General features: G+C 40.2%; 1 protein-coding gene across 2 annotated transcripts in view; it reads left to right on the forward strand.

Annotated features, from left to right (window-relative positions):
- Positions 1–24,408, forward strand: part of DSCAM (DS cell adhesion molecule) — a 563,650-nt gene that overhangs the window by 318,443 nt on the left and 220,799 nt on the right. For both annotated transcript variants that reach the window (XM_063447089.1, XM_063447097.1), the window contains exons 16-19: positions 327–397; positions 2,666–2,906; positions 4,142–4,288; positions 4,655–4,810. In XM_063447089.1, coding sequence (XP_063303159.1) covers positions 327–397; positions 2,666–2,906; positions 4,142–4,288; positions 4,655–4,810 — 615 coding nt within the window. The remainder of the gene's footprint in view (positions 1–326; positions 398–2,665; positions 2,907–4,141; positions 4,289–4,654; positions 4,811–24,408) is intronic.

Genomic DNA, 24,408 nt, shown 5'->3' on the forward strand with positions numbered 1-24,408 from the left:
CTTAGAATGAAAGCTCCTTCTGTTACTGTATGCCCAACCATTTCCAATTCCCTTTTTGTTACTCCACCCATTGTACAGCGCTGTGGAATGTGTTGGCACTTTATAAATAATAATAATAATAATAATAATAATAATATTTGAGCAGTTATGGAGTTGACTAACAACAAATTAATGTTAGTGCTAAACAAAAAAAAAATATAAAAATATAAAAATTTAGGTTATTTTGCACTTTGTTAGGTCATTTCTTCGCATCATAGCACGAATGATTGTAAATGATTGTAACATTTAACAAGAAAGTAATTTAATGTATTCCCTATGTGTTTCAGCTCCTGATGGCCCACCTCAAGAAGTTCAACTTGACCCCATTTCTTCACAAAGTATCAGGGTGACGTGGAAGGTAAAGCAGAGGAAACTATTATATGTGAATTTAAACTCCTTGTAATACATATTGTTCCTATTTTCATAATATTTATCATTTTATTTTTCTTAATACAATCCTTAATACGGCTTCTTTAGAACAGTGCATTTATCTGGTTACAGGCCTGTGCCATTTTCTTGTATCACCAAATTGTCCTCTCCACCACAGTCCATCTTCTTGCTACAGCATACATCACATCGTATTTAGACATTGTATATACAGTTAGTTACATATTTTACTCCTGGTAATTCTTCTTTCTTCTGTACATTTTCATTCATTACAGGGAGTGCAGAATTATTAGGCAAATGAGTATTTTGACCACATCATCCTCTTTATGCATGTTGTCTTACTCCAAGCTGTATAGGCTCGAAAGCCTACTACCAATTAAGCATATTAGGTCATGTGCATCTCTGTAATGAGAAGGGGTGTGGTCTGACATCAACACCCTATATCAGGTGTGCATAATTATTAGGCAACTTCCTTTCCTTTGGCAAAATGGGTCAAAAGAAGGACTTGACAGGCTCAGAAAAGTCAAAAATAGTGAGATATCTTGCAGAGGGATGCAGCACTCTTAAAATTGCAAAGCTTCTGAAGCGTGATCATCGAACAATCAAGCGTTTCATTCAAAATAGTCAACAGGGTCGCAAGAAGCGTGTGGAAAAACCAAGGCGCAAAATAACTGCCCATGAACTGAGAAAAGTCAAGCGTGCAGCTGCCAAGATGCCACTTGCCACCAGTTTGGCCATATTTCAGAGCTGCAACATCACTGGAGTGCCCAAAAGCACAAGGTGTGCAATACTCAGAGACATGGCCAAGGTAAGAAAGGCTGAAAGACGACCACCACTGAACAAGACACACAAGCTGAAAGTCAAGACTGGGCCAAGAAATATCTCAAGACTGATTTTTCTAAGGTTTTATGGACTGATGAAATGAGAGTGAGTCTTGATGGGCCAGATGGATGGGCCCGTGGCTGGATTGGTAAAGGGCAGAGAGCTCCAGTCCGACTCAGACGCCAGCAAGGTGGAGGTGGAGTACTGGTTTGGGCTGGTATCATCAAAGATGAGCTTGTGGGGCCTTTTCGGGTTGAGGATGGAGTCAAGCTCAACTCCCAGTCCTACTGCCAGTTTCTGGAAGACACCTTCTTCAAGCAGTGGTACAGGAAGAAGTCTGCATCCTTCAAGAAAAACATGATTTTCATGCAGGACAATGCTCCATCACACGCGTCCAAGTACTCCCCAGCGTGGCTGGCAAGAAAGGGTATAAAAGAAGAAAATCTAATGACATGGCCTCCTTGTTCACCTGATCTGAACCCCATTGAGAACCTGTGGTCCATCATCAAATGTGAGATTTACAAGGAGGGAAAACAGTACACCTCTCTGAACAGTGTCTGGGAGGCTGTGGTTGCTGCTGCACGCAATGTTGATGGTGAACAGATCAAAACACTGACAGAATCCATGGATGGCAGGCTTTTGAGTGTCCTTGCAAAGAAAGGTGGCTATATTGGTCACTGATTTGTTTTTGTTATGTTTTTGAATGTCAGAAATGTATATTTGTGAATGTTGAGATGTTATATTGGTTTCACTGGTAAAAATAAATAATTGAAATGGGTATGTATTTGTTTTTTGTTAAGTTGCTTAATAATTATGCACAGTAATAGTCACCTGCACACACAGATATCCCCCTAAAATAGCTAAAACTAAAAACAAACTAAAAACTACTTCCAAAAATATTCAGCTTTGATATTAATGAGTTTTTTGGGTTCATTGAGAACATGGTTGTTGTTCAATAATAAAATTAATCCTCAAAAATACAACTTGCCTAATAATTCTGCACTCCCTGTATACCCCACTTCCTCTACCTCGCTGGTCTAGATTAAGTAATGCCCTTCGAAGCTCTTGTTTATCTTCTTCTATATTTTGATTAACCATTTACAGCTATGCAAAATATGTTGACATTTCATGAATACAATTAACAAAAATAATTAATATTAGTTTGGTCATTCTTCATGGAAGATCATCATTTAAGGGTGATGCAGTACAGTTTACTCCATTATAAAGCACAACCCAACAATGCGGCTTGGGCAAGGTTGGAAAAAATTATCTGGATTTAGCAAAATCTTGGCATACAGAGTCATGTATGTTTGTAATGGGCATTGAATATGTTGTGCCACTTTGGTAAAGAGATGTGTAGGTAATGCAAGTATTACCTAGAAACCGTATTTAACAAATATTTGCTCTTTTTGCTCAGGCCCCAAAGAAACATCTTCAGAATGGCATCATTCGTGGTTACCAGATTGGCTTCCGAGAATACAGCACAGGTGGAAATTATCAATTCAATATTATCACAGTGGACACTACAGGGGACAGTGAAGTTTACACTCTTGATAACCTTAAAAAATTCACTCAGTACGGAGTGGTGGTGCAGGCTTGTAATCGGGCTGGAACAGGGCCATCTTCTCAGGAAATTATAACCACTACACTAGAGGATGGTAAGTTAGCTCCACAATGTGTTTTTGGCTTATTTTTCTGAGATTGATTTTTACATTGTCCCACCTCTTGTTAAATACCCAAGTAAGGACCCTCTGCTGATTGATCTAGCAACGTTGAGAGTTCTGGTTTCCATCTAGCAGTAGTGTGCCAAACATTGAGTCCACTACCCAATATTTTTGCTGTAAGGGGAGCCTAGAAGCAAATAAACATTACTTCCTATGTGTGGATTTTGAGTTCAAGATGCATTTCAAAAGTAAGGTTAAAATAGCTTTAAAAATTGTGAGTTATGCTCTCAGCTCGCTTACTTTGGCCATAAATTTGATATACACCTTTAGTGAAAACCCTGTAATTCTTGTAGTGTTGGGATAAACAGCAAACGGACTATATTTATCAAGGAAAAACAACACCAGTTCCCAGACAAAGTCTATTTATTAGTTTCTGGGGCAATTGCTTTCTATTTAGCTCTTTGCCCAAGATAGTTTTTTTGTGTGTTTTAAAATATATTGTCTAAATGTTCTTTAACAGATTATGTAAAAGTGATGAAAAAATTATCCAAAAGCAAAGTATTTGAACAAGAGAGTATTACTTAGTGGGTGGAATACTTAACCTAAGTATAGAAACATACTTACCTCCAGTAGTTTACCTATGGAGATAGTACAGACTAGCACATAGCTACTTGTAATATTGTATACAACAACTGTGAAGATTTAAGTGAAAAGTAGGTGTGAGGCTTTTTAAATGGTTACTGCTACACTGCTACATAAGCTTTATTAGTGCACCATCTAGAGGTAATACATATAACTGCATCACACATGAAAATGACTGAATATCTCAGTAAGAATAGATAATTTTATATATTATTGTCTTTTTTATAGAGCCTTATATTACAAGCATTGAGTGTTATTGTGCAAAGCTTTTGATAACCTAAATATGGCTGTATTAAATCAAGCGAATAAAATACGTCAGGCTTTACTAATATGTTCAGCTGGGTTAACTCATTAATTCTTGAACCGGTATAAGCTGCAGAAAGATTCTCTATGGAGCTAGCAAAATTCCCAATGTGTTCCATCCACTTGTTAGCTGTGCGTAGGCTCTGCAAGGTTGATGGAACATTCCACTTGTGACATGTTTACATTTAACAAAAAAATGTAATGATTATTTTTTTGAAGCTTTAGTCATCAGAAACTGACTCACAGATAGAAATAAATTATATGAAAATGTTTTCTTATTTCAGTTCCCAGTCGACCACCTGAGAATGTCCAGGCAACTGCAACCTCACCTGAGACTATCTCAATCTCCTGGTCTACACCTTCCAAAGAGGCCCTCAATGGCATCCTCCAGGGCTTCCGAGTGATATTCTGGGCAAACCTGATGGATGGAGGTATGGGTCAAATATAAAAATATTTTTCACATATATTGGAAGAAAAGAGAGAATCACCTGGTTTCTTTCTCCCCAGCTCCTCCTCCCGCATATCAAATATCACTAATAGAAGAGGTACTAAGTGAATGCAGGTAGCTGTAAATGACAGTTGCTTCCTAGGCATTTAATTCATACTAAACTTTGGCCAGTAGGGCATGAGGCCACTGATTGTGTGGTATGGGGCATATCTTCACCAATCGAACTGGTATTAGCATTCTGGATAGAAAGTGAACAGCATATTTCATCCTAAACTCCAAAAGGAGCAACTAATTTTTGTTTAAAAATGTCCTATGTTCCATTCATTCCCTATTCATTTTTTCTTTCCAGAGCTTGGTGAAATAAAAAATGTCACCACTACACAACCCTTACTTGAGCTGGATGGGCTTGAGAAGTACACAAACTATAGCATCCAGGTGCTGGCGTTCACCCGGGCAGGGGATGGTGTGCGCAGCGAGCAGATCTTCACCAGAACCAAAGAAGATGGTAATAAAGTCTACTATTTACTGCTGTGCTAAAAAAATTGAATACCCTGGCAGAAATTGTGAAATGTTGGCATTGATTTTAAAAATATGACTGATTATGCAAACAAAATAGTTGAAGGATAGTGATCGTATAAAGCCATTTATTATCACATATTTGTTTGGCTCCATTTTAAATCATAATGATAACAGAAAGCACCCAAATGACTGATCAAAAGTTTACATACCCTTGAATGTTTAGCCTTGTTACAGACACGCAAGGTGACACACACAGGTTAAAATGGTAATTAACCCCTTAAGGACACATGACGTGTGTGACACGTCATTATTCCATTTTATTCCAGAAGTTTGGTCCTTAAGGGGTTAAAGGTTAATTTCCCATACCTGTAGATTTTTAAATTGCTGTTAGTTTCTGTGTATAAATAGTCGATGAACGTAAAGGATAGAATGAAGCTGCTAGATAGAGTAGCTGGACAGTGAATGAAGGGGTTAACCCATAGAACTGTATGAAAAAAACAAAGAACTGGACTGCCCAGTGACCTTAGGAGAGATAAAATATAACTTTTAATTAATTCTCGATGTAAAATTAATAAACTTTTAATGTATAGATAAAATGAGAGCTGAAAAGATATCAGACTCTAGACGGACATAACATAAAGAGGAAGAAAAAACGTTGATAAACGTATATATGTCCCTACTAGAATAGTAAGTTTATCAGACTGCAAGTGCAGACTAATACTGAGTGTTAATACTGAGAGATAATTGTTGGTCTCTATGTTAGTAGGGGCAAGGTGGAAATGATGTGTACAATGGTATATACACAAATAAATAGTCAGACATATACAGCCAGAGATATATTTATTATGTCTTAGTCCCAAACAATGGGAGATTTTTGGATATTTTGATAGATATCAGGTCTGGACCTGATAGATAGCCCAGAGCAGGTAAATCATGCCACTACTCTGGATTGGCTGATGCTGACTTATAATAGTGTAGCTTAGGTCGGCTAAAGGTCCCTGCCTTTGCCAGACAACATGTGGTAATGTGGACAAGTGATGTAAAAAGCATAGATATCCCCAAAATAGAAGTATAGGTAAGGAGAGCTGAACGAGGTGTCTGTCTGAGAGAATCAGATATTATAATACTGTATTTCTGATTCCTGCTAAATTGGCGAGTCTGCAATACCTGAGGGTCTAGAGAGTCACTGGTGTATACTGCGTTAATTCACAGGGGTTTCAACAGATATACTCAATTAAGAGTCAAGTAATAAGGCTGGCATCCCAGCAGGTCACTAGGGTTTTAGTCGGCCAGTGGACTTAGTTATTCTACACGGCTTGTCAGTGTGTGATCGTAGACAGCCGCTGGAAAGATGCACAGCCTAGGTTAAATGATTCTTATGGGTAGACGTCAGTGGACCCTCTAGTATGGATTGCAGAGATAACTGGAAATCACTTTAGACTGTTGGAGCTTTCTAAAGATGAGCTCACTTTATCTGGCTTCTGGTCCAGTACGACTGCATAGAACAAAACTCATTTACTTAATAGTCTAGTCTTGTTTAGTCAAAGTGTAAGCGGCTTGTTGACACCTGACCATAAGAGACCGCTAGTCGGGTTGCTGATACTGACTAGATAACGTATCGTCAATTAGTCGGAGTCCGAAGACCCCCTAGTAAATGCTGCAGAGATTTGCTAAGAGTCTGTTTAACCAGGTTCGTTAGATAACAATTCAAAGATAGCTAAAGATAAATATAACGATAACTTTCGATTGCCAGCATAGAACAAAACTCATTTACTTAATAGGAGGGTCTTGTTTGGTCAAAGTGTGAGCGGCTTAATGACACCTGACTGTGAGAGACCACTAGTCGAGTTGCTGATACTGGCTGGATAGCGTCTCGTCAATTCGTCGGAGTCCGAAGACCCCCTAGTTAATACTGCAGAGATTGCTAAGAGTCTGTATAGCCAGGTTCGTTAGATAACACTTTAGAGATAGCTAAAGATAACTTTCGATTACCAAAAATTTCCTAAGATACCAAGGTTCACTCAAGTTCAGCTCTAATGATCTAGTTCTAGATATAGAATATAAACAGCTTGTCCAAGTTAGCTACACGAAGAGGAACAAAAGCCCCGACGCGCGTTTCGCCTGTGAGCGGCTTTTCAAGGGGTAAGTGAAAATCTCGTGTGTCCGATTTTAAATAGGGCGCCATGCGTCCTGATTGGTTGGTGGGAGGGGCTATGAAAAATAGGTCCAGTTAACTCCTGCCCTGCTGGATAAGATGAAAGTCAAAACAGTATATAGCATTCATGTTCTGGAAACAACTGAATGCTGACCATATAGATACACAGTGAAAATGTGATGATGTGTATTCATACCCTATGGGATATGGACTCCCCGGGTATGTTGGTGTATGGTTATACCCAAAGGGACTTGGTGAGAGTTTTGATAGATTACTGTTTGATCGCTACTTGCAGGGTATACAGGATTGCCGGGCTGTAAACTGGATCCTATGAAAAGGAAAACATAGTTGCAAAATTATAGTTTGCAACATGGTAACATTTGCAGAATGGTGCGTGCAGGGGTATAGTGTTATAACTTGTCACGAGCCTGCTGAGTGGTGCTAGGCTGTTACTGTGTTTGTGTACAAGGTAGAGTGGCACACCCATTTTTTCGGTTTCCAGATTCATAGTGAATGCTTACCATAAGGATTATAATCCAGCATGGTGCAAACTGGCAAAAATATAGTTTTACCAGGGATACAAATAATTGCCATGTTGTTCAATCATTGAGGGGTACTGTACAGAATATCGTGACAGCGCCCAGTATGGCAAATAGGGGAAAGTATGAGGATCCCACCAAGGATTGCTAAAAAATTATAATAGTTGAAGTACAAAGAGAAATAGTGGGTGAAATACCCTGTGATTACACGGTCAAATATAGAGTTTAAAGGTAATAAGGGATAAACCCTGTATAGAGAAGTGCCATCAGTGAATGGACTGACATTATTTATGAATGAAGGGAGTATAGTTGTATTCTTCATTCAAGCCACAAGGAGTTAGTGTTTTAAATTTAAAGATCCATTGTGACTCCTTTTGTAATAAAAGTTGATTTAGATTCCCTTTTCTTGGGTGAGGAAGAAGCTTTTCGATTGCCTGAAATTTCAAGCAATCTGTATTGCCGTGGTGAAAATTCTGGATGTGTCTGGCAATTGGGGTAGGGGTGATATTGTTTTTGACGGAACCGATGTGTTGCAGGATTCTACGTCTAAACTGCTGGTAAGTTTTGCCGATGTACTGTAGCCCACAGTCACAAGTTATCAAATAAATGATATTGGTGGTGCTACAGTTAACAAGGGCATTGGTATATACTGTGATTTTAGAGCAGTTAGACTGGGTAGATTTGGATGGAAAAATGTGTTTGCATGCTTTGCAGTGTCCGCACCTATATGTCCCTTTGGTTTGAGTAAGCCAGTTTGAAGTGGCCTGAGGGGATGCCAGGTGACTATGGACAAGCATGTCCTGTAGATTAACCGCTCTCCGGGCAGTTAATTGTGGATGTTCTGGTAGTAGTTTGTTGAGTACAGGGTTGTGGCGTAAGATTGGCCAGTTTTTGGATAGTATATTGGACATGGTGGCCCATCCACTGTCAAAGGTCGCTATACACCTTGGAGTAGAGTCGGAGGTCTTAGTGCGAGTTGACCTAAGGCTAGTTAGTCTATCGGTTTGGCTTGCACGTTGAAATGCCTTCTTCAAGACCCTATTGGGATACCCCAATGTCTTGAAGCGTGTTCTTAAGGTTTGGCATTCTTGATAAAAGGAATTATCCTCGGAGCAGTTCCTTCTAGCACGGAGGTACTGACTGTAGGGGATAGAGGCCCTCAGATTGTATGGGTGATGGCTATCCCAATGTAGGAGGCTATTCGTTGCGGTTGATTTCCTATATAGCTCTGTTTGTATAGTCCCGTCCTCAAGTAATATAATTCTCAAATCCAGGAAGATTAGTTCGTGTACATCAATGACAGAGGTAAGTTTAAGGTTGATGTCATTGACATTGAGTGCACCAACGAAATCCTCAAAAGCCCCACAGGAGCCAGTCCAAAGGAGCAGCATGTCATCAATATATCTATACCACTTCAAGATATATCCATGGTATAGGTGATATAGTGGAGAATTGATGACATGCTGCTCCCACCAACCCAGAAACAAATTCGCATATGTTGGGGCACAAGCCGTGCCCATGGCAGTGCCAGTCAGTTGTAAATAGTACCTGCCATTAAACATAAAGTAGTTGTGCATCAAAACAAACTTCAACAATTTAAGTATGAAGTTCTTTTTTGAGGGGTCGATATTCGACTTGTTCAGAAAAAATTCACATGCGAAAATCCCTTTATCATGTGGAATGTTGGAATATAGGGAGACCACATCGAGACTGGCCAAAAGAGTGTAAGGAGGAACCTGTAGACCCTCCAGGGTCAAGAGGGTAGACTTAGTATCCTGTAAGTATGACGGTAGAGTAATGACCATAGGTCGTAGAACTTTGTCAATAAATCTACTGGATCTTTCGGTTAGGCAATTGTTGCCCGAGACTATGGGTCTGCCAGGTGGATTTAGCGGGTTTTTGTGAATTTTGGGCAGACAATAAAATGTTGCAATGGTCGGATTCTTATGAGGTAGGAGATATTTGCATTCTTGAGAGGTAATGATATGTGATGATTCAGCTTCCGTTAGTATAGTGTCCAGTTCCTTCACAAAGTTCGAGGTTGGATCACTCGGTAATGGTTGGTAACATTCCTTATCATTCAAATGTGTCATACATATTTCAATGTATTTGTCTCGGTTAAGGAGGACAATATTGCCCCCTTTGTCGGCCGGTTTGATGATGGTATTGGTAGATTGTTTTAGCTCTTTTAAACCCTTAAATTCCATAGCTGTCAGATTCTTAGGTGGTGTGGGGATGTCTGATTTTTCGAATTCACTGGTTGACATTTGAACAAATAAATCAACATGTGGTAATTCCTTAAAGTTTGGAGTATACCAGCTTTCTGGCTTAAAATCCGTCAATGGTTTGTTAGGATTTTGTTCCTCCAGAAGATCAGTTAAATTCTGTGCTAGACGAAAATCCTCTAAGGTCAGCCCAAGATCGTTGGCTGTTTGTGTGTCTTTTTTAGTGTGAATAATATTAAGGGCAATTTTCCTACCAAATAGATTAATATCCTTCGTCCAGTCGAAGGTATTGCATTGGGGAGTGGGTACGAATGAAAGGCCTTTGTTAAGGAGAGAGATGTGTCTGGGTAACAGAATGAAATCTGAGAGATTTATAATCCTGTTTGGATTTGACTCTTTGTCCGATTCTGTTTGTATCCCCACCTGTCCCTGTCCCGGAGTCTCCCCCTTTGATGACGGTAGGGGCCTTGTTCTAAAAAAGGAACTGACTGAGATGCAGTGGGAGAGTTGTTGGTGTCAACAGAGATGGGGATGTCGAGAAAGGACACTATTTTGTCTGTCTCTTTAAGAATGCTCTTAGGACGAAGGATATTAATCTATTTGGTAGGAAAATTGCCCTTAATATTATTCACACTAAAAAAGACACACAAACAGCCAACGATCTTGGGCTGACCTTAGAGGATTTTCGTCTAGCACAGAATTTAACTGATCTTCTGGAGGAACAAAATCCTAACAAACCATTGACGGATTTTAAGCCAGAAAGCTGGTATACTCCAAACTTTAAGGAATTACCACATGTTGATTTATTTGTTCAAATGTCAACCAGTGAATTCGAAAAATCAGACATCCCCACACCACCTAAGAATCTGACAGCTATGGAATTTAAGGGTTTAAAAGAGCTAAAACAATCTACCAATACCATCATCAAACCGGCCGACAAAGGGGGCAATATTGTCCTCCTTAACCGAGACAAATACATTGAAATATGTATGACACATTTGAATGATAAGGAATGTTACCAACCATTACCGAGTGATCCAACCTCGAACTTTGTGAAGGAACTGGACACTATACTAACGGAAGCTGAATCATCACATATCATTACCTCTCAAGAATGCAAATATCTCCTACCTCATAAGAATCCGACCATTGCAACATTTTATTGTCTGCCCAAAATTCACAAAAACCCGCTAAATCCACCTGGCAGACCCATAGTCTCGGGCAACAATTGCCTAACCGAAAGATCCAGTAGATTTATTGACAAAGTTCTACGACCTATGGTCATTACTCTACCGTCATACTTACAGGATACTAAGTCTACCCTCTTGACCCTGGAGGGTCTACAGGTTCCTCCTTACACTCTTTTGGCCAGTCTCGATGTGGTCTCCCTATATTCCAACATTCCACATGATAAAGGGATTTTCGCATGTGAATTTTTTCTGAACAAGTCGAATATCGACCCCTCAAAAAAGAACTTCATACTTAAATTGTTGAAGTTTGTTTTGATGCACAACTACTTTATGTTTAATGGCAGGTACTATTTACAACTGACTGGCACTGCCATGGGCACGGCTTGTGCCCCAACATATGCGAATTTGTTTCTGGGTTGGTGGGAGCAGCATGTCATCAATTCTCCACTATATCACCTATACCATGGATATATCTTGAAGTGGTATAGATATATTGATGACATGCTGCTCCTTTGGACTGGCTCCTGTGGGGCTTTTGAGGATTTCGTTGGTGCACTCAATGTCAATGACATCAACCTTAAACTTACCTCTGTCATTGATGTACACGAACTAATCTTCCTGGATTTGAGAATTATATTACTTGAGGACGGGACTATACAAACAGAGCTATATAGGAAATCAACCGCAACGAATAGCCTCCTACATTGGGATAGCCATCACCCATACAATCTGAGGGCCTCTATCCCCTACAGTCAGTACCTCCGTGCTAGAAGGAACTGCTCCGAGGATAATTCCTTTTATCAAGAATGCCAAACCTTAAGAACACGCTTCAAGACATTGGGGTATCCCAATAGGGTCTTGAAGAAGGCATTTCAACGTGCAAGCCAAACCGATAGACTAACTAGCCTTAGGTCAACTCGCACTAAGACCTCCGACTCTACTCCAAGGTGTATAGCGACCTTTGACAGTGGATGGGCCACCATGTCCAATATACTATCCAAAAACTGGCCAATCTTACGCCACAACCCTGTACTCAACAAACTACTACCAGAACATCCACAATTAACTGCCCGGAGAGCGGTTAATCTACAGGACATGCTTGTCCATAGTCACCTGGCATCCCCTCAGGCCACTTCAAACTGGCTTACTCAAACCAAAGGGACATATAGGTGCGGACACTGCAAAGCATGCAAACACATTTTTCCATCCAAATCTACCCAGTCTAACTGCTCTAAAATCACAGTATATACCAATGCCCTTGTTAACTGTAGCACCACCAATATCATTTATTTGATAACTTGTGACTGTGGGCTACAGTACATCGGCAAAACTTACCAGCAGTTTAGACGTAGAATCCTGCAACACATCGGTTCCGTCAAAAACAATATCACCCCTACCCCAATTGCCAGACACATCCAGAATTTTCACCACGGCAATACAGATTGCTTGAAATTTCAGGCAATCGAAAAGCTTCTTCCTCACCCAAGAAAAGGGAATCTAAATCAACTTTTATTACAAAAGGAGTCACAATGGATCTTTAAATTTAAAACACTAACTCCTTGTGGCTTGAATGAAGAATACAACTATACTCCCTTCATTCATAAATAATGTCAGTCCATTCACTGATGGCACTTCTCTATACAGGGTTTATCCCTTATTACCTTTAAACTCTATATTTGACCGTGTAATCACAGGGTATTTCACCCACTATTTCTCTTTGTACTTCAACTATTATAATTTTTTAGCAATCCTTGGTGGGATCCTCATACTTTCCCCTATTTGCCATACTGGGCGCTGTCACGATATTCTGTACAGTACCCCTCAATGATTGAACAACATGGCAATTATTTGTATCCCTGGTAAAACTATATTTTTGCCAGTTTGCACCATGCTGGATTATAATCCTTATGGTAAGCATTCACTATGAATCTGGAAACCGAAAAAATGGGTGTGCCACTCTACCTTGTACACAAACACAGTAACAGCCTAGCACTACTCAGCAGGCTCGTGACAAGTTATAACACTATACCCCTGCACGCACCATTCTGCAAATGTTACCATGTTGCAAACTATAATTTTGCAACTATGTTTTCCTTTTCATAGGATCCAGTTTACAGCCCGGCAATCCTGTATACCCTGCAAGTAGCGATCAAACAGTAATCTATCAAAACTCTCACCAAGTCCCTTTGGGTATAACCATACACCAACATACCCGGGGAGTCCATATCCCATAGGGTATGAATACACATCATCACATTTTCACTGTGTATCTATATGGTCAGCATTCAGTTGTTTCCAGAACATGAATGCTATATACTGTTTTGACTTTCATCTTATCCAGCAGGGCAGGAGTTAACTGGACCTATTTTTCATAGCCCCTCCCACCAACCAATCAGGACGCATGGCGCCCTATTTAAAATCGGACACACGAGATTTTCACTTACCCCTTGAAAAGCCGCTCACAGGCGAAACGCGCGTCGGGGCTTTTGTTCCTCTTCGTGTAGCTAACTTGGACAAGCTGTTTATATTCTATATCTAGAACTAGATCATTAGAGCTGAACTTGAGTGAACCTTGGTATCTTAGGAAATTTTTGGTAATCGAAAGTTATCTTTAGCTATCTCTAAAGTGTTATCTAACGAACCTGGCTATACAGACTCTTAGCAATCTCTGCAGTATTAACTAGGGGGTCTTCGGACTCCGACGAATTGACGAGACGCTATCCAGCCAGTATCAGCAACTCGACTAGTGGTCTCTCACAGTCAGGTGTCATTAAGCCGCTCACACTTTGACCAAACAAGACCCTCCTATTAAGTAAATGAGTTTTGTTCTATGCTGGCAATCGAAAGTTATCGTTATATTTATCTTTAGCTATCTTTGAATTGTTATCTAACGAACCTGGTTAAACAGACTCTTAGCAAATCTCTGCAGCATTTACTAGGGGGTCTTCGGACTCCGACTAATTGACGATACGTTATCTAGTCAGTATCAGCAACCCGACTAGCGGTCTCTTATGGTCAGGTGTCAACAAGCCGCTTACACTTTGACTAAACAAGACTAGACTATTAAGTAAATGAGTTTTGTTCTATGCAGTCGTACTGGACCAGAAGCCAGATAAAGTGAGCTCATCTTTAGAAAGCTCCAACAGTCTAAAGTGATTTCCAGTTATCTCTGCAATCCATACTAGAGGGTCCACTGACGTCTACCCATAAGAATCATTTAACCTAGGCTGTGCATCTTTCCAGCGGCTGTCTACGATCACACACTGACAAGCCGTGTAGAATAACTAAGTCCACTGGCCGACTAAAACCCTAGTGACCTGCTGGGATGCCAGCCTTATTACTTGACTCTTAATTGAGTATATCTGTTGAAACCCCTGTGAATTAACGCAGTATACACCAGTGACTCTCTAGACCCTCAGGTATTGCAGACTCGCCAATTTAGCAGGAATCAGAAATACAGTATTATAATATCTGATTCTCTCAGACAGACACCTCGTTCAGCTCTCCTTACCTATACTTCTATTTTGGGGATATCTATGCTTTTTACATCACTTGTCCACATTACCACATGTTGTCTGGCAAAGGCAGGGACCTTTAGCCGACCTAAGCTACACTATTATAAGTCAGCATCAGCCAATCCAGAGTAGTGGCATGATTTACCTGCTCTGGGCTATCTATCAGGTCCAGACCTGATATCTATCAAAATATCCAAAAATCTCCCATTGTTTGGGACTAAGACATAATAAATATATCTCTGGCTGTATATGTCTGACTATTTATTTGTGTATATACCATTGTACACATCATTTCCACCTTGCCCCTACTAACATAGAGACCAACAATTATCTCTCAGTATTAACACTCAGTATTAGTCTGCACTTGCAGTCTGATAAACTTACTATTCTAGTAGGGACATATATACGTTTATCAACGTTTTTTCTTCCTCTTTATGTTATGTCCGTCTAGAGTCTGATATCTTTTCAGCTCTCATTTTATCTATACATTAAAAGTTTATTAATTTTACATCGAGAATTAATTAAAAGTTATATTTTATCTCTCCTAAGGTCACTGGGCAGTCCAGTTCTTTGTTTTTTTCATACAGTTCTATGGGTTAACCCCTTCATTCACTGTCCAGCTACTCTATCTAGCAGCTTCATTCTATCCTTTACGTTTATTAGTTCTAGGGTTTTAATACCCACTTCTTTCAGAAGCTCACTCTATTTAATTGATTCCACTAGTGCCACCTCCGAATGACTGATCTTTTAGACAAACTATTAGATCCTAATCTGGGTCAGGAAGAAATAATTAATGTTTTCTCCACCAATCCACTGTCTCAACCTTCTAGCATTAACAATGATATTAATCAGGCTTTCTTTAACATCCAGAAGTCATACCAACAACAAATTCGGTCGTTCTGGGAGTTAACAAGCCTTAAACAATATATTGAACAGAAACTGGTCCCGAGAGGACTACGTCCAGAAGTTCTTCTGCCTGATAAAGTACAATCTGAGGACCAACTCAAAGAGTGGAACTCCATTCTGCTGGATTGCTCTTACCGTCTAATGGGCTTTCTTATCAAATTAGAAACATCCAATTTTGAAGATATTAACCTTAAACTAACCAATGAAATCAGTCGAATTAAGGATTTCAAAACTGAGAATCTGTACCCACAGATGGAAATCAAATTGCAACAAAATATAGATAACTTCAAACACCATCTCAAAGTTAAAAAACACACGAAATTCCAACGTGACTTTCGCGACTTTAAAGAGGGACAAATCTTCAGGCGAAAATCTAGAAATCAGAGACGGAATAACACCAATTCCAATTCCATCTCTTCTGGGGAAACTTCCTGGTCTGACACGGACAGTGCCCCCTATAAACAACAAAGGGGTAACTTCAGGAACACTAGCAGAGATAGAAACAAAGCACCTCTAGCTACAGCCCCACCTCCTAAGAGCATTCTTAAAGAGACAGACAAAATAGTGTCCTTTCTCGACATCCCCATCTCTGTTGACACCAACAACTCTCCCACTGCATCTCAGTCAGTTCCTTTTTTAGAACAAGGCCCCTACCGTCATCAAAGGGGGAGACTCCGGGACAGGGACAGGTGGGGATACAAACAGAATCGGACAAAGAGTCAAATCCAAACAGGATTATAAATCTCTCAGATTTCATTCTGTTACCCAGACACATCTCTCTCCTTAACAAAGGCCTTTCATTCGTACCCACTCCCCAATGCAATACCTTCGACTGGACGAAGGATATTAATCTATTTGGTAGGAAAATTGCCCTTAATATTATTCACACTAAAAAAGACACACAAACAGCCAACGATCTTGGGCTGACCTTAGAGGATTTTCGTCTAGCACAGAATTTAACTGATCTTCTGGAGGAACAAAATCCTAACAAACCATTGACGGATTTTAAGCCAGAAAGCTGGTATACTCCAAACTTTAAGGAATTACCACATGTTGATTTATTTGTTCAAATGTCAACCAGTGAATTCGAAAAATCAGACATCCCCACACCACCTAAGAATCTGACAGCTATGGAATTTAAGGGTTTAAAAGAGCTAAAACAATCTACCAATACCATCATCAAACCGGCCGACAAAGGGGGCAATATTGTCCTCCTTAACCGAGACAAATACATTGAAATATGTATGACACATTTGAATGATAAGGAATGTTACCAACCATTACCGAGTGATCCAACCTCGAACTTTGTGAAGGAACTGGACACTATACTAACGGAAGCTGAATCATCACATATCATTACCTCTCAAGAATGCAAATATCTCCTACCTCATAAGAATCCGACCATTGCAACATTTTATTGTCTGCCCAAAATTCACAAAAACCCGCTAAATCCACCTGGCAGACCCATAGTCTCGGGCAACAATTGCCTAACCGAAAGATCCAGTAGATTTATTGACAAAGTTCTACGACCTATGGTCATTACTCTACCGTCATACTTACAGGATACTAAGTCTACCCTCTTGACCCTGGAGGGTCTACAGGTTCCTCCTTACACTCTTTTGGCCAGTCTCGATGTGGTCTCCCTATATTCCAACATTCCACATGATAAAGGGATTTTCGCATGTGAATTTTTTCTGAACAAGTCGAATATCGACCCCTCAAAAAAGAACTTCATACTTAAATTGTTGAAGTTTGTTTTGATGCACAACTACTTTATGTTTAATGGCAGGTACTATTTACAACTGACTGGCACTGCCATGGGCACGGCTTGTGCCCCAACATATGCGAATTTGTTTCTGGGTTGGTGGGAGCAGCATGTCATCAATTCTCCACTATATCACCTATACCATGGATATATCTTGAAGTGGTATAGATATATTGATGACATGCTGCTCCTTTGGACTGGCTCCTGTGGGGCTTTTGAGGATTTCGTTGGTGCACTCAATGTCAATGACATCAACCTTAAACTTACCTCTGTCATTGATGTACACGAACTAATCTTCCTGGATTTGAGAATTATATTACTTGAGGACGGGACTATACAAACAGAGCTATATAGGAAATCAACCGCAACGAATAGCCTCCTACATTGGGATAGCCATCACCCATACAATCTGAGGGCCTCTATCCCCTACAGTCAGTACCTCCGTGCTAGAAGGAACTGCTCCGAGGATAATTCCTTTTATCAAGAATGCCAAACCTTAAGAACACGCTTCAAGACATTGGGGTATCCCAATAGGGTCTTGAAGAAGGCATTTCAACGTGCAAGCCAAACCGATAGACTAACTAGCCTTAGGTCAACTCGCACTAAGACCTCCGACTCTACTCCAAGGTGTATAGCGACCTTTGACAGTGGATGGGCCACCATGTCCAATATACTATCCAAAAACTGGCCAATCTTACGCCACAACCCTGTACTCAACAAACTACTACCAGAACATCCACAATTAACTGCCCGGAGAGCGGTTAATCTACAGGACATGCTTGTCCATAGTCACCTGGCATCCCCTCAGGCCACTTCAAACTGGCTTACTCAAACCAAAGGGACATATAGGTGCGGACACTGCAAAGCATGCAAACACATTTTTCCATCCAAATCTACCCAGTCTAACTGCTCTAAAATCACAGTATATACCAATGCCCTTGTTAACTGTAGCACCACCAATATCATTTATTTGATAACTTGTGACTGTGGGCTACAGCACATCGGCAAAACTTACCAGCAGTTTAGACGTAGAATCCTGCAACACATCGGTTCCGTCAAAAACAATATCACCCCTACCCCAATTGCCAGACACATCCAGAATTTTCACCACGGCAATACAGATTGCTTGAAATTTCAGGCAATCGAAAAGCTTCTTCCTCACCCAAGAAAAGGGAATCTAAATCAACTTTTATTACAAAAGGAGTCACAATGGATCTTTAAATTTAAAACACTAACTCCTTGTGGCTTGAATGAAGAATACAACTATACTCCCTTCATTCATAAATAATGTCAGTCCATTCACTGATGGCACTTCTCTATACAGGGTTTATCCCTTATTACCTTTAAACTCTATATTTGACCGTGTAATCACAGGGTATTCCACCCACTATTTCTCTTTGTACTTCAACTATTATAATTTTTTAGCAATCCTTGGTGGGATCCTCATACTTTCCCCTATTTGCCATACTGGGCGCTGTCACGATATTCTGTACAGTACCCCTCAATGATTGAACAACATGGCAATTATTTGTATCCCTGGTAAAACTATATTTTTGCCAGTTTGCACCATGCTGGATTATAATCCTTATGGTAAGCATTCACTATGAATCTGGAAACCGAAAAAATGGGTGTGCCACTCTACCTTGTACACAAACACAGTAACAGCCTAGCACTACTCAGCAGGCTCGTGACAAGTTATAACACTATACCCCTGCACGCACCATTCCGCAAATGTTACCATGTTGCAAACTATAATTTTGCAACTATGTTTTCCTTTTCATAGGATCCAGTTTACAGCCTGGCAATCCTGTATACCCTGCAAGTAGCGATCAAACAGTAATCTATCAAAACTCTCACCAAGTCCCTTTGGGTATAACCATACACCAACATACCCGGGGAGTCCATATCCCATAGGGTATGAATACACATCATCACATTTTCACTGTGTATCTATATGGTCAGCATTCAGTTGTTTCCAGAACATGAATGCTATATACTGTTTTGACTTTCATCTTATCCAGCAGGGCAGGAGTTAACTGGACCTATTTTTCATAGCCCCTCCCACCAACCAATCAGGACGCATGGCGCCCTATTTAAAATCGGACACACGAGATTTTCACTTACCCCTTGAAAAGCCGCTCACAGGCGAAACGCGCGTCGGGGCTTTTGTTCCTCTTCGTGTAGCTAACTTGGACAAGCTGTTTATATTCTATATCTAGAACTAGATCATTAGAGCTGAACTTGAGTGAACCTTGGTATCTTAGGAAATTTTTGGTAATCGAAAGTTATCTTTAGCTATCTCTAAAGTGTTATCTAACGAACCTGGCTATACAGACTCTTAGCAATCTCTGCAGTATTAACTAGGGGGTCTTCGGACTCCGACGAATTGACGAGACGCTATCCAGCCAGTATCAGCAACTCGACTAGTGGTCTCTCACAGTCAGGTGTCATTAAGCCGCTCACACTTTGACCAAACAAGACCCTCCTATTAAGTAAATGAGTTTTGTTCTATGCTGGCAATCGAAAGTTATCGTTATATTTATCTTTAGCTATCTTTGAATTGTTATCTAACGAACCTGGTTAAACAGACTCTTAGCAAATCTCTGCAGCATTTACTAGGGGGTCTTCGGACTCCGACTAATTGACGATACGTTATCTAGTCAGTATCAGCAACCCGACTAGCGGTCTCTTATGGTCAGGTGTCAACAAGCCGCTTACACTTTGACTAAACAAGACTAGACTATTAAGTAAATGAGTTTTGTTCTATGCAGTCGTACTGGACCAGAAGCCAGATAAAGTGAGCTCATCTTTAGAAAGCTCCAACAGTCTAAAGTGATTTCCAGTTATCTCTGCAATCCATACTAGAGGGTCCACTGACGTCTACCCATAAGAATCATTTAACCTAGGCTGTGCATCTTTCCAGCGGCTGTCTACGATCACACACTGACAAGCCGTGTAGAATAACTAAGTCCACTGGCCGACTAAAACCCTAGTGACCTGCTGGGATGCCAGCCTTATTACTTGACTCTTAATTGAGTATATCTGTTGAAACCCCTGTGAATTAACGCAGTATACACCAGTGACTCTCTAGACCCTCAGGTATTGCAGACTCGCCAATTTAGCAGGAATCAGAAATACAGTATTATAATATCTGATTCTCTCAGACAGACACCTCGTTCAGCTCTCCTTACCTATACTTCTATTTTGGGGATATCTATGCTTTTTACATCACTTGTCCACATTACCACATGTTGTCTGGCAAAGGCAGGGACCTTTAGCCGACCTAAGCTACACTATTATAAGTCAGCATCAGCCAATCCAGAGTAGTGGCATGATTTACCTGCTCTGGGCTATCTATCAGGTCCAGACCTGATATCTATCAAAATATCCAAAAATCTCCCATTGTTTGGGACTAAGACATAATAAATATATCTCTGGCTGTATATGTCTGACTATTTATTTGTGTATATACCATTGTACACATCATTTCCACCTTGCCCCTACTAACATAGAGACCAACAATTATCTCTCAGTATTAACACTCAGTATTAGTCTGCACTTGCAGTCTGATAAACTTACTATTCTAGTAGGGACATATATACGTTTATCAACGTTTTTTCTTCCTCTTTATGTTATGTCCGTCTAGAGTCTGATATCTTTTCAGCTCTCATTTTATCTATACATTAAAAGTTTATTAATTTTACATCGAGAATTAATTAAAAGTTATATTTTATCTCTCCTAAGGTCACTGGGCAGTCCAGTTCTTTGTTTTTTTCATACAGTTCTATGGGTTAACCCCTTCATTCACTGTCCAGCTACTCTATCTAGCAGCTTCATTCTATCCTTTACGTTTATTAGTTCTAGGGTTTTAATACCCACTTCTTTCAGAAGCTCACTCTATTTAATTGATTCCACTAGTGCCACCTCCGAATGACTGATCTTTTAGACAAACTATTAGATCCTAATCTGGGTCAGGAAGAAATAATTAATGTTTTCTCCACCAATCCACTGTCTCAACCTTCTAGCATTAACAATGATATTAATCAGGCTTTCTTTAACATCCAGAAGTCATACCAACAACAAATTCGGTCGTTCTGGGAGTTAACAAGCCTTAAACAATATATTGAACAGAAACTGGTCCCGAGAGGACTACGTCCAGAAGTTCTTCTGCCTGATAAAGTACAATCTGAGGACCAACTCAAAGAGTGGAACTCCATTCTGCTGGATTGCTCTTACCGTCTAATGGGCTTTCTTATCAAATTAGAAACATCCAATTTTGAAGATATTAACCTTAAACTAACCAATGAAATCAGTCGAATTAAGGATTTCAAAACTGAGAATCTGTACCCACAGATGGAAATCAAATTGCAACAAAATATAGATAACTTCAAACACCATCTCAAAGTTAAAAAACACACGAAATTCCAACGTGACTTTCGCGACTTTAAAGAGGGACAAATCTTCAGGCGAAAATCTAGAAATCAGAGACGGAATAACACCAATTCCAATTCCATCTCTTCTGGGGAAACTTCCTGGTCTGACACGGACAGTGCCCCCTATAAACAACAAAGGGGTAACTTCAGGAACACTAGCAGAGATAGAAACAAAGCACCTCTAGCTACAGCCCCACCTCCTAAGAGCATTCTTAAAGAGACAGACAAAATAGTGTCCTTTCTCGACATCCCCATCTCTGTTGACACCAACAACTCTCCCACTGCATCTCAGTCAGTTCCTTTTTTAGAACAAGGCCCCTACCGTCATCAAAGGGGGAGACTCCGGGACAGGGACAGGTGGGGATACAAACAGAATCGGACAAAGAGTCAAATCCAAACAGGATTATAAATCTCTCAGATTTCATTCTGTTACCCAGACACATCTCTCTCCTTAACAAAGGCCTTTCATTCGTACCCACTCCCCAATGCAATACCTTCGACTGGACGAAGGATATTAATCTATTTGGTAGGAAAATTGCCCTTAATATTATTCACACTAAAAAAGACACACAAACAGCCAACGATCTTGGGCTGACCTTAGAGGATTTTCGTCTAGCACAGAATTTAACTGATCTTCTGGAGGAACAAAATCCTAACAAACCATTGACGGATTTTAAGCCAGAAAGCTGGTATACTCCAAACTTTAAGGAATTACCACATGTTGATTTATTTGTTCAAATGTCAACCAGTGAATTCGAAAAATCAGACATCCCCACACCACCTAAGAATCTGACAGCTATGGAATTTAAGGGTTTAAAAGAGCTAAAACAATCTACCAATACCATCATCAAACCGGCCGACAAAGGGGGCAATATTGTCCTCCTTAACCGAGACAAATACATTGAAATATGTATGACACATTTGAATGATAAGGAATGTTACCAACCATTACCGAGTGATCCAACCTCGAACTTTGTGAAGGAACTGGACACTATACTAACGGAAGCTGAATCATCACATATCATTACCTCTCAAGAATGCAAATATCTCCTACCTCATAAGAATCCGACCATTGCAACATTTTATTGTCTGCCCAAAATTCACAAAAACCCGCTAAATCCACCTGGCAGACCCATAGTCTCGGGCAACAATTGCCTAACCGAAAGATCCAGTAGATTTATTGACAAAGTTCTACGACCTATGGTCATTACTCTACCGTCATACTTACAGGATACTAAGTCTACCCTCTTGACCCTGGAGGGTCTACAGGTTCCTCCTTACACTCTTTTGGCCAGTCTCGATGTGGTCTCCCTATATTCCAACATTCCACATGATAAAGGGATTTTCGCATGTGAATTTTTTCTGAACAAGTCGAATATCGACCCCTCAAAAAAGAACTTCATACTTAAATTGTTGAAGTTTGTTTTGATGCACAACTACTTTATGTTTAATGGCAGGTACTATTTACAACTGACTGGCACTGCCATGGGCACGGCTTGTGCCCCAACATATGCGAATTTGTTTCTGGGTTGGTGGGAGCAGCATGTCATCAATTCTCCACTATATCACCTATACCATGGATATATCTTGAAGTGGTATAGATATATTGATGACATGCTGCTCCTTTGGACTGGCTCCTGTGGGGCTTTTGAGGATTTCGTTGGTGCACTCAATGTCAATGACATCAACCTTAAACTTACCTCTGTCATTGATGTACACGAACTAATCTTCCTGGATTTGAGAATTATATTACTTGAGGACGGGACTATACAAACAGAGCTATATAGGAAATCAACCGCAACGAATAGCCTCCTACATTGGGATAGCCATCACCCATACAATCTGAGGGCCTCTATCCCCTACAGTCAGTACCTCCGTGCTAGAAGGAACTGCTCCGAGGATAATTCCTTTTATCAAGAATGCCAAACCTTAAGAACACGCTTCAAGACATTGGGGTATCCCAATAGGGTCTTGAAGAAGGCATTTCAACGTGCAAGCCAAACCGATAGACTAACTAGCCTTAGGTCAACTCGCACTAAGACCTCCGACTCTACTCCAAGGTGTATAGCGACCTTTGACAGTGGATGGGCCACCATGTCCAATATACTATCCAAAAACTGGCCAATCTTACGCCACAACCCTGTACTCAACAAACTACTACCAGAACATCCACAATTAACTGCCCGGAGAGCGGTTAATCTACAGGACATGCTTGTCCATAGTCACCTGGCATCCCCTCAGGCCACTTCAAACTGGCTTACTCAAACCAAAGGGACATATAGGTGCGGACACTGCAAAGCATGCAAACACATTTTTCCATCCAAATCTACCCAGTCTAACTGCTCTAAAATCACAGTATATACCAATGCCCTTGTTAACTGTAGCACCACCAATATCATTTATTTGATAACTTGTGACTGTGGGCTACAGTACATCGGCAAAACTTACCAGCAGTTTAGACGTAGAATCCTGCAACACATCGGTTCCGTCAAAAACAATATCACCCCTACCCCAATTGCCAGACACATCCAGAATTTTCACCACGGCAATACAGATTGCTTGAAATTTCAGGCAATCGAAAAGCTTCTTCCTCACCCAAGAAAAGGGAATCTAAATCAACTTTTATTACAAAAGGAGTCACAATGGATCTTTAAATTTAAAACACTAACTCCTTGTGGCTTGAATGAAGAATACAACTATACTCCCTTCATTCATAAATAATGTCAGTCCATTCACTGATGGCACTTCTCTATACAGGGTTTATCCCTTATTACCTTTAAACTCTATATTTGACCGTGTAATCACAGGGTATTTCACCCACTATTTCTCTTTGTACTTCAACTATTATAATTTTTT

This window comes from Pelobates fuscus, chromosome 1 (assembly GCF_036172605.1).
Source record: "Pelobates fuscus isolate aPelFus1 chromosome 1, aPelFus1.pri, whole genome shotgun sequence".
NCBI lineage: Eukaryota > Metazoa > Chordata > Amphibia > Anura > Pelobatidae > Pelobates > Pelobates fuscus.